The 12,269-nt window shown below is 37.8% G+C and overlaps 1 protein-coding gene across 1 annotated transcript; it reads right to left on the bottom strand.

The window, feature by feature from the left end:
• Positions 1-1,040: 1,040 nt before the first annotated feature.
• On the bottom strand, positions 1,041-11,523 carry terf2 (telomeric repeat binding factor 2). Its single transcript, XM_087833040.1, has 11 exons — positions 11,130-11,523; positions 10,210-10,305; positions 8,728-8,858; positions 8,435-8,521; positions 7,485-7,625; positions 6,356-6,480; positions 5,474-6,007; positions 2,092-2,238; positions 1,858-1,928; positions 1,690-1,733; positions 1,041-1,367 (listed from the first exon to the last, which is right to left on the bottom strand). The coding sequence occupies exons 1-11, from the start codon at positions 11,278-11,280 to the stop codon at positions 1,209-1,211; spliced, it is 1,686 nt and encodes a 561-aa protein (XP_087689166.1). The 5' UTR covers positions 11,281-11,523; the 3' UTR covers positions 1,041-1,208.
• Between the last annotated feature and the right edge of the window lie 746 nt (positions 11,524-12,269).

Here is a 12,269-nt window from a genome sequence, read left to right as displayed (position 1 = left end):
TATTTGGATAAAAAAAAAATAGTACAGTAGCAGAAAGTAACATGTTTACATTGTAAAGGCATTATTAACGCAGTTTTTTTGGTATATATAATTTTTTCCATCTGCTACATTTCACTACTCTCCAAATGAATTTAATCTTCATTTTAAGGCAACTCACTGATATTTCAGTCTACACTGATTTAATTGGACGACACGCATAAATGAAAATGACAGCAAAGAGCGGTTTCACAGAATATGAAAGTGAGACAGTTATTGGAGAAGTGGAGAAAAGGAAATGTTTTATTTTGCAGTGTCACTTCTGGAATCTCACTATATTTGCTGAAGAGAAAAAACAATGGAAGCTATTAATACTGTAAGTGAAGAATAAAGAACATTAAGGGGCACCTATATTTACCCAGAATTACCAACAGTAATGTCATAGCAGAACTTTGTTCATCATTATTTTTAATAGGGACTGAATGATAAAATGTATGTCTCAATATGGGTTTGTGCTTGTAAACAGGAAAGGATTTTTAAATTCTCTTGGCTTATTTTTATATCTATTTCACTGCATCAGACCTGACACACACACACACACAAAAGGTTGCTCCATTCATTCTTTTTACCGATAGCTTGTTTGGGGGGAAAATATACCTGTAGATCTCAGCTAAATAGATATTTTGCTGCTTTCATATCTTTAATTAAAAGGTCTCTTCTGCTTTTCTGAGATCACAAGACTGAGAGAAATTTTTGACTTTTAAAGCTGCTCTGTATATACTAAATTGTATCTGCACTGATAACAATGTGGAATTAATCAACATTTGCGTAGCATCCTGATGGGGAGACTCGTTTTCTTCAGTGCCATGTAGTCACAATAGCATACAGAATGGATCCAATTTAAAAAGCTAATTAATGCCACTTAAATTTAGGATTATATGGGGGTGGGACCTTGAATTTTGTCCTTGTTCACTAAAGGGACGTATGAGTCATTTCCTGTAATCCTCTAGGACCCCGTGAAACATAAATGAGAACACATTAACATAAAGATGCAGACACAAAGAAACTATCAAAGATTTTTATTCTTACAGCAACATTTTATCCCTTCCTCAAAATGAAACAATCTTTGAGCCATGAACACTGAACATTTACTAAATCTATAAACTAATTTTTAAAATTGCTTAAGAAACAAAAATAAATAAATGGAGATGGGATAAAATGACATTGGTGAGTCAGACAATATTTAACTTCTTCATTGTTCTCCACCTGTCCTTCAGGTTGACATTTGTTCGATCTTTGAAGCCGTAGTGTTCCTTTATCTTACACCAGTTGCCCTCTCCAAATTTTTTGACCCCGTCTTTTAACTTCTGCGTCTCACTCTCTGTCCATTTCTGCAACACAATCGAAAGATTTGTTAGCTTTTTGCTACTGTGGAGAGTGGAAAAATTGTTTCAGTTGTTTTTAATGTAACTGACTAAAGTGAAATGTCCTCATGTGTTTCCTCATTATTCACACAGGAACTTAAATTTGTATGATGTTTGCAAATGAGTACTTTTTGTGCAAAAGAGGAACAAAATATATATGCTAAACTGTAAATTGAGATGCCTGAGTTTGACTTAGTGTAATTTATGTGAATAATCATTCAAATATAAATAACATCCACAGGAAAGTACAGTGACGGGTTAGCTTTGTAGCATGTTTTGCTATACTTACCCTTTTCCTTTGGCCTGAATTTGAAATGGTGCTCATGTCTGAGCCTTTGTGGGAAGAAAAAAAACAAACAAACAGAAAAACATTAAAACCAGATGTTTCAGATGGCAAACTTGCTTTAGTCTTATTGAATATTTATAAACATTTTATATTTAATGAAGTATAACATACCGCTCTTGTTAGGGGTAACATACGACTCTTCGTCGCCCTTGCTCTCCTTTGCATCATGGTACAGTTGCTTCCTGTGAATAAGAGCCAGAGTGTGATTTTGTTTGGCAAAATGATTAAGCACAACTACAAAAGATAAAAATTAAAAATGATTAGAACTATTAATCACGCTGGGTGAAATATTCACCCAGGTGTATTCCACCATTTTTAGTTACTCAGTTACTGGCGTTTACTAACCATTTTAAAAGACGAGGACTTTTGTTTTGACCAGAGTCCTTGTAAGGAGTGGAGGTTTTTTGTCGGACAGGATGAGAAGGTGACTCACTTGGTGAGCTCTCCACTGAAGAAGATGTGGTACGGCTGACGTCCATATTATCCTGATTCCTGAATAAATAAATAAAACTGATCAAATATCAATCATGTTGTGGACCTAAAGAAGACAATTGGGTGAGTTGGTTTTTTTTTTTAGCATCCTACTAGGATTTAGAACTTAGTTGGGTGTTTTCTGCAATGTCTAATTGGAAGGAGACCAGGACATGCTGGAGTGATTCGGCTGACATGGTGAAAACTCATATACCCTCAGAAGACCTAAAACAGGTGGCTGGGGATAGGAAAATCCGGACATCTTTGCTCAGGCTACGGCCCTCATAACCCAGAGCCAGATAAGTAGCAGAAAAATGATTGATGGTTGTTATTAGTTTTCACATCAAAGTTATTATAAAAATACGTTCAAACATTGAAAATTGACACTCTAGTAACCAGTAACAGGTGAGAAATGCACATTTGGACTTATTGCTTAGTAAACCATCAAACTGCTGTGCTGCAGCATAACTTTCCCTGCTGGATGCAGAGTCAGAGGAGTCAACTCAAACAGCTGAAACAAACGGTTTTTAATGTTGTATATCTACTAAACAGTAACTTTCTCATAACACAGTGGTTCTCAAACTGAGGGGCAGACGTAAGTTGTGGGGGATGGACGAGGCGAAACAATCCGGTCTTTAAGTGATGACGTGATGAATCCTGCTTCCCGGCCCAAGCTACTCTGTGTTTAATAAGGCTGTTGTGTATTTAACATGTTTTAATGCTTTGTATCTTGTTCTATTCAATCTCAAGTCCCTAAAAACAGTCAGTAATCACTGTCGGCCTCTCTCAGTTTTTATTACAGCTAATCATTTTAAATCTCAGTTTTTAAAACCTTACGATGTAACTGCAGCCCAGCCCACACAGCAGTATATTAATGACTAACCTCATATTGTGGATAGATTCTCTCAGTTGTTCTCCTGACTGACGTTTGGTCCGTTTACAGCATCCTGCCATGCGATTGCATTTGTCCCTAACCTTCGGGAACCCTCACATTAACTTTTTATTGAGTGGAAAAAGGTTAGCGTTCATCCTCCAGCTTCACCGTTTATATGATTGCTAGTGATCACGTAGCACATCATTATATACCAGCTAGTCCTACTTCAGTAACCCTACAAAAGTCACTGCTGTTTACTTTCCTGTCTTCATTTATGTTGGAAGTGATAGCTGAGCTGTACGTCTTAATTTTTTCAGAAATCCCTCAGTCAGAACATGGTATATTATATTTAGATGGAAACTAGCGAGCTAACTCTCTGCTAACTTCTAACTCTAAAATTTCATAGATTCTGTTTTCATGGATGCCTGGATGTTAAACTTAATTGTTACACCTGGTAGAGCAGCCACACTGAACATTTTATTACAGATGAAATAATTTAGACAGTTTTTAACTCTCAGTGATCAAGGCTCGCAAAATTTCAAAATCTCTGGTAGCCCTTCGGGCAGGCATTCTTCAGTTTTTGGTAGCCCAAAATAAATTTAAGTAGCCCAAATAAAAAAAGAATTTTTTTTTACATTTTGTTTCCGTTACAATATTATACTTTAATGTATAATATTGTAACGGAAACAAAAATTAATCAAAACAATTGTTAAAATACAAATCACAACAACTGTATAAAAATTAAAACCATCAACTCAAATACTTGGTTCTAATTGAACAGAAATTTCTATGAACTTGTAAGAACTGTGTAGAACATGAATCAGTCTGTGTCAGATCCTGAATCTGAAATTTTCACTGAAGTCAGGGGTAAGAAGTAAGTGGAACCAAGATCGAGGCCATTTGCTTTTTGAAGTTTGCAAAGACTGCTACATTCTGCCAAAGGTAGTTCACTCTTTGCAATATAGCACGCTGTTCTAAACAGCTTTTTCAGGAGTTCTTGTTGTGCTTGGTTTATTTGTAGTTTGTTTTTTTGCAATTGGTGTTTGTTCTGGGAAAGATACTGCAGACTGGGCAATAATGCATTTCTTGCATTTCTCATGGGTTCTGATGGGGTCTTTCTTAAAATTACTGGTCCCAGTAACAAAGGCGCTTGTCGACTCAGAAATCAAATGAAACTCACAACACACCTGGCAGAACATCATGTTATTTAGCTCGTCATATTCCAGCCACAGAAATTCTTTTGTCCATGAAACCAAAAAAGCTGCGCTTTCTTTTTGCCTCATAGTCTGATTTGTCCAACACGTTCTCACTCCCAAAGCGTAACATTTTAGGCTAGGTGACAAATCGTCAACATATTACGTTTTCGGCTACCCACCACGTTCCTAAATGACGACCTCGGAAAAATGAGGAAATGTGAGAACCGCATGGACTCAATCTACACATGTTCGCTCTTTTCCTTCAAATAGCTTAGAAACACGCTATTTAACATCATTTAAGTCCTGTTTAAGGTGAGGAAAAAGGTTATGGTTAGGGCTAGGGATAAGGTTAGGTTTAGGGCTGGAATACAGGGCTGGAACGTTGATTACCGCGGGAGCGTCATTGCACTGGATTTCAGCCATAACCCGCCGCGTTCCTCAGGAACGCCGCGGGACGTGACAAAACGTCGCCATGTTACGCCTCGGGAGTGAGAACGGGCTCGATTTGTCATATCTTTTCCGTTTTGTGATCGGCTTTTCTTTGGCTGCCCCTTCTTCACCCTGACCTGTCTTATTTGGCTCTGCAGAACTAAAATACCAGCCTAAATCCTGCTGCTTTTACACACGTACTTACATAATGATCAGCGATTCTTTGCGCACTCAACCTCTGACATGTTTAAGCTTGCTGCGAGAGATTTCACTTGTCGCGTTTGAATAGTAAGCTAATGAGTGATAAGACGATGTCAGAGGAATTGGTGCGCAATTAATCGTCACTCACCAATCAGTGCTGCCGCTCTCTATACACCGTTCGCGCGATCGCAAAATGAAAGTGAAAGCAAAAAGCAAGCGCAAATTCAAACGCGATTTCAATATGTCACATATTGACAGTGGCTCATCGATGCCAATGACATAATTACTCAGCTACATTGGCGAAAGAATGCAAAAGCACTGACATATATTTTCCTATGATAGCCCGACGGGCAGGGCTGAGTTAGATTTTGGTAGCCCGACTGGAAAAATCGCTAGCCCCGGGACGTCGGGCTAGTGATTTTGCGAGCCCTGGTGATGCTGCAGTGATCGTGTGACTTAAGGACCTGCAGCGGAGTTTGGGCCCAGGCACGGCTAATGACGTCAGACTTAAAGACCGGATAGCAAGAACATCTTGCTATTTGCTACTTTAACTGACCTGGTGCGAGTTCTGTTGGCTTGAATGCATCTCTTTCGGGTGGGCGTGGCACTTTTTTTGTCGGTTCCCCGACACTGACGGTCTTTTTCATTAGATGCAGACAGTGTCTGTGGTGTTCTTTTCCTTCTGACCTCAGGTTCCAGTTCCTCTAAAGCGGTTGTGCAGCGTGAACTTGCCTGACTGTCTGGTTCCACCACTAGCCGAGACACAGTGTAATTCTCTCTTTTACACAGCACAATGGGATTCTTTAAGTGTAAATCTGCCCAACTTGGAGGAATGGCATTTGCTTGTGTTGGTTGGTCTGCGGGTGAAGCTTCCATAGGGCCTCCTGAGTCTCTCTGAAATAACCGTTCCTCCAAGTCCACACTTGTGCACCTCTCTGAAGTCATGGAAAGCTGTTTGCAAAAATTTTCTCTTTCCAGCTCCTCTCTGTCTACTTCTTCCTCCAACTGAGCAAATGTTTTTTTATTTAAACCTGTAGCCAGGGATTTGTAGGCCGCTTCTAGCCTGGTCTTCAGGATAAGTGAATGTGTACTGGAAGACAATAAAATACTATTAACACTAGGAAACTGAAAAACAGACAAAACAAACATCCTGACAACAAAAAGGTATGTACAGTTAATCTAATACATATATGTTTTTGCATGCATGGATAGTGTGATCACATGAGTGCAACATACAATTAATGCAGCTGCTAATGGTGAGTATTAATAAAGTTAATAATCACTTCCAATTCAAAGAAAAGGGAGAATTATTTTTCTTCACACATTTTCAAACTGACTGTTGTTTTGCCACTGATCTTAATAGGCATTACTGTGGACATTACATTAACATTAGACATTACTAACATTACTAATCAACTAAGAGAAGGGAAGCGATTACCATGGTACAAACTGGACAGTGGCTATTTGTGAACTTGAGCATGGCTGAGGTTCAGCTTGTTCATCACTTTCAGTTGCCGTGCTGTCTTGATCCACAAGGGTTTTATCAATGAGATGTTTTGCAGCCTGGGATGCATAAACCAAACACACACACACACACACACAAATTCACAACAAAGAAACTTCCACGAACAGGATTTCTGAATTGATTACATATGAAACATGGCTTGTTCTTCATTTGAATCTCAATTCTAGTCAAAAGACAATGCACTTAAATTCATAATATACAGCAAGTTGAAACTTTCATGCATTTACTAAACACAATGAGCTACTAGGACTGCTCACGAAAGCAATCTGATATTTGCAGCCGTAAACATCCTGGTCTCTTCCTCACAAAGAAAAACTTATTGATTAATACTAGTATTGGAAGATACTACAAATCAAGGTGTCAGGATATATTATATCTGAGCTGAAAGAGCTGGATCTATGAAATCCTTAATCCTTAAGCAGGAAAAGTACAGCAGGGATGTACATGAAGAATAGACATAATAAAGAAACATATAGAAATCCTGATAATTTTACAAGATGTGCAGGCTTTAAAAAACACCAACAAAATAAATATCTCCAAAACCCTGGAGACTTGGTTTAGAGCAGGGGTGGGCAATTCCAGGCCTCGAGGGCCAGTGTCCTACAGGATTTAGATCTTTAGATCTCTGGGTCAACACACCTGAATCACATGATTAGTTCGTTACCAGGCCTGTGGAGAACTTCAGGACATGTTGAGGAGCTAATTTAGCCATTTAAATCAGCTGTGTTGGTTCAAGGACACATATAAAACCTGCAGGGACACCGGCCCTCGAGGCCTGGAGTTGCCCACCCCTGGTTTAGAGGGTACAGTTTAATGTTGGACTGCAGTTTAATGCCGTCAACCTCATGTAACAGCAATTTCTTTGCAGATGCACCGGGCAGTGTACATTCCATTTGCTGAAATGTCTAAATGCAAAGATGGGCCAATGTTGACCCCAAATGTTTAAAAGGACTTCACATTGCTTAAAGTTATTCTATTGATTAGTTTCTATAATTAACTTGAAAAAAAAAACCCAAACATATTTAATACAGAGCATGTATACCTTATGAAGAAGAGGAAGGCTGAAGTGGCAGATCCTCAGGCAAAACGTAAGCATCTCCTCCTTGAAGTGCTGAAAGTTGATTTGCTCAATGACTTCATGAATCTTATTCTTTTTCCTGATGAGACCCATGAATGTTGCTCTCTACAGAAAATGTGAGAAATGTGGCATTAAAAATATAATGTGTTTAAATATCTTAGCATGCACCATTTTAATTTTTGAATAGTTTTAGGGATGTAATAAAATCAGACCCAACATTGTTTAACATTCATGTGAGAGAAAATGAAAACTAGCCAATGCAGTTATTTGATGGTTTTGTTGTAAAGGGGGAGGTTGGCCACTGGAGGGAGCTGGAGCTAAAAAACAAATGCAGAAAAAGTTGGGGAGGATTCTACAGTGAAATGAGGCTCCACCATCCAAAGATCACTCAGTGATCAGTCAACCACAATCCAGATAATAAAAGGGACACTTATAATGCATGCAAGCTAAACCATTTTAATTTGTCTTTTCCACATAATGTCTCCCTGCACCAGCGCTATCATCATATCAGCACACTGATGACTGTGGCTGGTGAGGAGATGCAAGATGGGAAAGTAGACTGTCCATTATCCAGTATATTTATGGCCTAAGCTTGCAAAGCCTAGTAGATCTGAAATGAAATTATACGTTGTGTCTTTGTCTACACTTAAAAGCTATAAAACGATTAGCACCACATCATCACCATCTTCTGAAATTTGATTACGAGCCCTTATTTGTTATGTTCAACATGTCAAAAAGCTTCCCATCCTGGTTGTTTTGTATTACACAGCATATCAACATTGATATGACAATGCTTATCAATTTTTAAACAAGACTTTACAAAATAACTTATAAGCAGGGATAAAGTTACACACTGACTTTAATGTAAATGTTATTATCGTGTAGTGAAAAAAGGTTTTAGCGAGTAACCTCACCTTTCCGATATTTTTGGGAGGAAAGTGTTTCATCAGCACCTCTTCTGCTTTCTCAAACTTACTGTTTTTGATGAAAATCCCCACAATCTAAAGACAGAAATATATTATTTGTTAAACAGAATAGAATTAGAAACCACTGTTTTGATTGCCTTTGTAGACGTATGTAAGAATGTAAAAGCTGAACAAGTGCAGATATTTAAAATGTAAAAACAAAACCAACCCACTTAATTTAGGGAGAAGTTGTCTTTGAATGGAAGTACAATAAAGGAATTCAGCTCAAGAGAAATGCTTACCATATCTTTAAGAGAAGAGGACACCTTTTCATACTCCTGCTGTGGGATACTGAATTCCTGGCTTATTTTTTCCAGTAACATTAAGGCCGATTCCAGAGGAGTTGAGGGCACATCCATTTCAAATGAAACACCTGTAGGCAAAGACAAACCAATATTCCCTGTTGTGTTTATTCACAATATTAAAGTATGACGAGATGTCAACCTCAAATATGAATTTAGAGAAAGCTGTGAATCAGGCTATTGATTATGACAGAAATCAAACTTAGTTTTGTTATCAAGTATTCTATCAATTGAGTAATAATGGAAAATTACATTTGTCTCTTTAATAAGCAATTTTTAAAATATTAAATATTAAAATGAGAAAAAAAACAGTTCTTTTAAAATAAACTGCTCATTGCTCTTTTAGAAACGATTTTTGTTTAAAAACCTGAGCAGCTTGAGAGTAATGTTTTTAACACACCCATGCTCTTAGATATGTTTCTGCTACGTTGTCTGTTTTTAGTTGCAAATGTGAGTGACGCCGTGACAACTGAGCGCTACAGAAGCAGTCCTAGTATTGATATGTCGCCAGATGTCCTTTATATACCATGTATACACTCACTGGACATCACTGGACTATTAGGTACAATAATACCAATAAGTTTCAAAAGCTTCTTAATAGAAATTTCTAAAATCCCACCACAGCAGCTGTAGCACATTTAGGGATTTGGATATGGTAAAGACTACGTGTGGAATTCAAACCGAGCATCAGAATAAGAATTTCAGTGACTTTAAACATGGCATGTTTGTGGTGCCAGACAGGCTGGTCTGTGCATTTATGATGTACTGGGATTTTCTCTAACAATCATCTCTAGGGTTTAGAGAGAATGGTCAGATAAAGAGAAAACATCCAGTGAGCAGCAGTTCGCTGAATAAAAATTGTTGTGTTGATGCGAGAAGTCAGAGGAGAATTGTGAGACTATTTTGAGTTGACTCATTCACTCAAAATGGAAAATTCTGCCTGGTCTGGTGAGTCTTGATCTCCGCTGTGACTTTAGCATGTTAGTCCCCAATTCTGTTGTTAGTTGATTCTGTTCATCTGAACGCAGCGTTTTCAGTGGGAGAAACGTTTCGTCAGTCATCCAAGTGACTCCTTCAGTCTCAGCTGACTGTAGGTTTCCCCAATCTTATAAACAGTACATTTGCATAATGACTGAAACTAGCACCACCTCAAGTAGTGAAATAATAAATAAAATAAATAAATAAAAATAACTCTAATTACAAGCTTTTATTATTTATATTGGCCTCTAAATGTGTCTAACTGTGGCATAACTGTGGTACAATGTATTGCAGATTAGTTACATACCCTTTTTTAATCATTTGACAGGTAAGTTATTACATTTTTGCAAATGATTTATTTTGATGCACAGAGCTGTACACTGATGTCGCTTAAAGAACCACAGTAATACTCATCATGATCATGTTGATAAATGTTGAGCTCACCAAGGTTTTCACCCTCATTTATCCGGGATATAAACTGCAACACTCGAAATTTCATTGCGATGTCATCCGTGGACTCCAAAGGGCGCGCCATAATACCTGCAATAAAACAATAAAGAAGCTTCTTATTTCCCCCAAACACACAGAAATTAATAACACAAAATAGCCTACCTAACTGGCAATAATAGATGGCTATATGCCCACTTTTTAACGTCTACTGAGGTGTCTCAAATTGAAGGAATACATGGCCGATTTTCACACAATTTTACCGATTTTACTGACTGGCTACAAATAACATTTTCAGGTAATGTCAGAATCATGTTTGTCAGCATTAGAAGTACAGCTATATAAACACTTGGCATTATGACAGTCCTGTTGATACTCCATTATCATGTCACCTGGAGAGAAGTCTATGCCCTAGAAACAAGTTCAATAAATAAATAAATAATTAAAAAAAAACGCCAAAAATAAGGCGTATGGAGGTTGTATTTGAGGAAAAAGATGTCTTTTGTGTGGTAATAAAACTATAAATATGTCATTAAAATCACCTTGATTTTTTTCTTAAAAGACACATTTTAGTATGTTGAAAAACCACTACGTGAACGTACATACATGTAAACAGAACTGAAATTGTTCCTTGTGTATATAAAAGACCAAAACAAATAAATAAGAGCAGCCTCGCTCGACATAACAACTCAATTCATGAAATTTCCCCCGTTTATTCATTTATTTTCTGTCAGCTGACGCCTGCAAAGTTTAAGAGCATGTATTATCGTAACCAAGATAGAAGACAACTTATAAAGGAGCACTAATATTTAAGTCCGCTAACTTGTATTAAGTTTGGTACGAAGTTAGGCAGTTCTGGCAGTACTATAGCTGGTTACGAGCTAGCTAAACTAGTCAAAAACACTGCTTATACTTACAGTCGAGTATATCTATAATGGCACAGAAATCCTCGTATTGTTCACTTTTAAAGAACTCTACTGCCAAAAAGAAGTAATAATCCACTAGCCAGCCGTTCACGACAGATTCAACGCTCACTTGGTAACTGTTTACAGTCTCCTTTGCCGCCATATTCACGTTAAGTTAAACGGTAAAGCAGGAAAGCATTTACGGTGAAGGCGGGGAAAATTTGAAGGCTGGCCGAAAGATACGAAGGGGGACTTTATTCTCCGAATTTAGTTTTTCAGGCACACTTAAGTCATTCCAGTTGTACAGAACCACAAGACAAACTCAACCAAGACAATAAATATCCCCAAATAACGTTTAAAAGTGTAAAAATTGGTGAAACTACAATCATGACTGCCAGTCCAATATCAAAAATACAAAATTTGATTAAGACTTTAAAAAGAGTTCTGCCTGAAAGTCAAAATTCAGCTTACAAAACACAAGCACTTCGTCTCTGAGCCGACGTTGCACTAGCAGGATAGCACTATGCTGCCACCCAGCGGACTGGAAGAAGCAGCGCTGTTCTTTTAAAGACATTTCTTTTCAAATGTTTTTTACTGCATTACTTGTACCTTGCAAGCGTTTTGCTCCATCGCTGCCTACTCAGCTCACCTGTACATTGCTGTAATATTTGCATTACAACAATACTAAAAGTTTGGTGTTCCCCTATTGAAATAATTGCTCTCCTTTACATTTTTGTGCATGTCTGTTTCTGGGGAGGGATTCTGAATGAAGCTCAACTAAACTTTGAAGACTTTAAATGCTTAATTATGTAATTACAGTGTGTATTTTTTTTTGCTGCTGATTTGCTTAGTAGATGTAGAGTTAGTGATGGTGCGTGGGGTCAACCTTTTTGTATAGTGAACAAGGGAGGTGAAAAAGAGTGTAGGCAGTACCAGATGGATGGAATTAAGTGGCAGTATTTATTTCTGACAGAAGGAAAGGAGGAAGAGCGAAAGGGAAGGTTTTAAAAGCTATGATGTATGGTTTGGATATGGTGGCACTAACAACAAGACAGGAGGTGGCAGAGCTAGAGATTTTAAGGTTTTTGTTGATAGTAACCGGCATGCACAGGAGAAGAAATTAATATATCAGAGGGATGGCTCAGGTCGAGC

The sequence above is a fragment of the Neolamprologus brichardi genome, chromosome 1 (assembly GCF_056152115.1).
Source record: "Neolamprologus brichardi isolate AB-2024 chromosome 1, ASM5615211v1, whole genome shotgun sequence".
Taxonomy (NCBI): domain Eukaryota; kingdom Metazoa; phylum Chordata; class Actinopteri; order Cichliformes; family Cichlidae; genus Neolamprologus; species Neolamprologus brichardi.
Note: the sequence above shows the minus strand (reverse complement) of the source record. Positions and strands in the feature narration are given on the sequence as shown.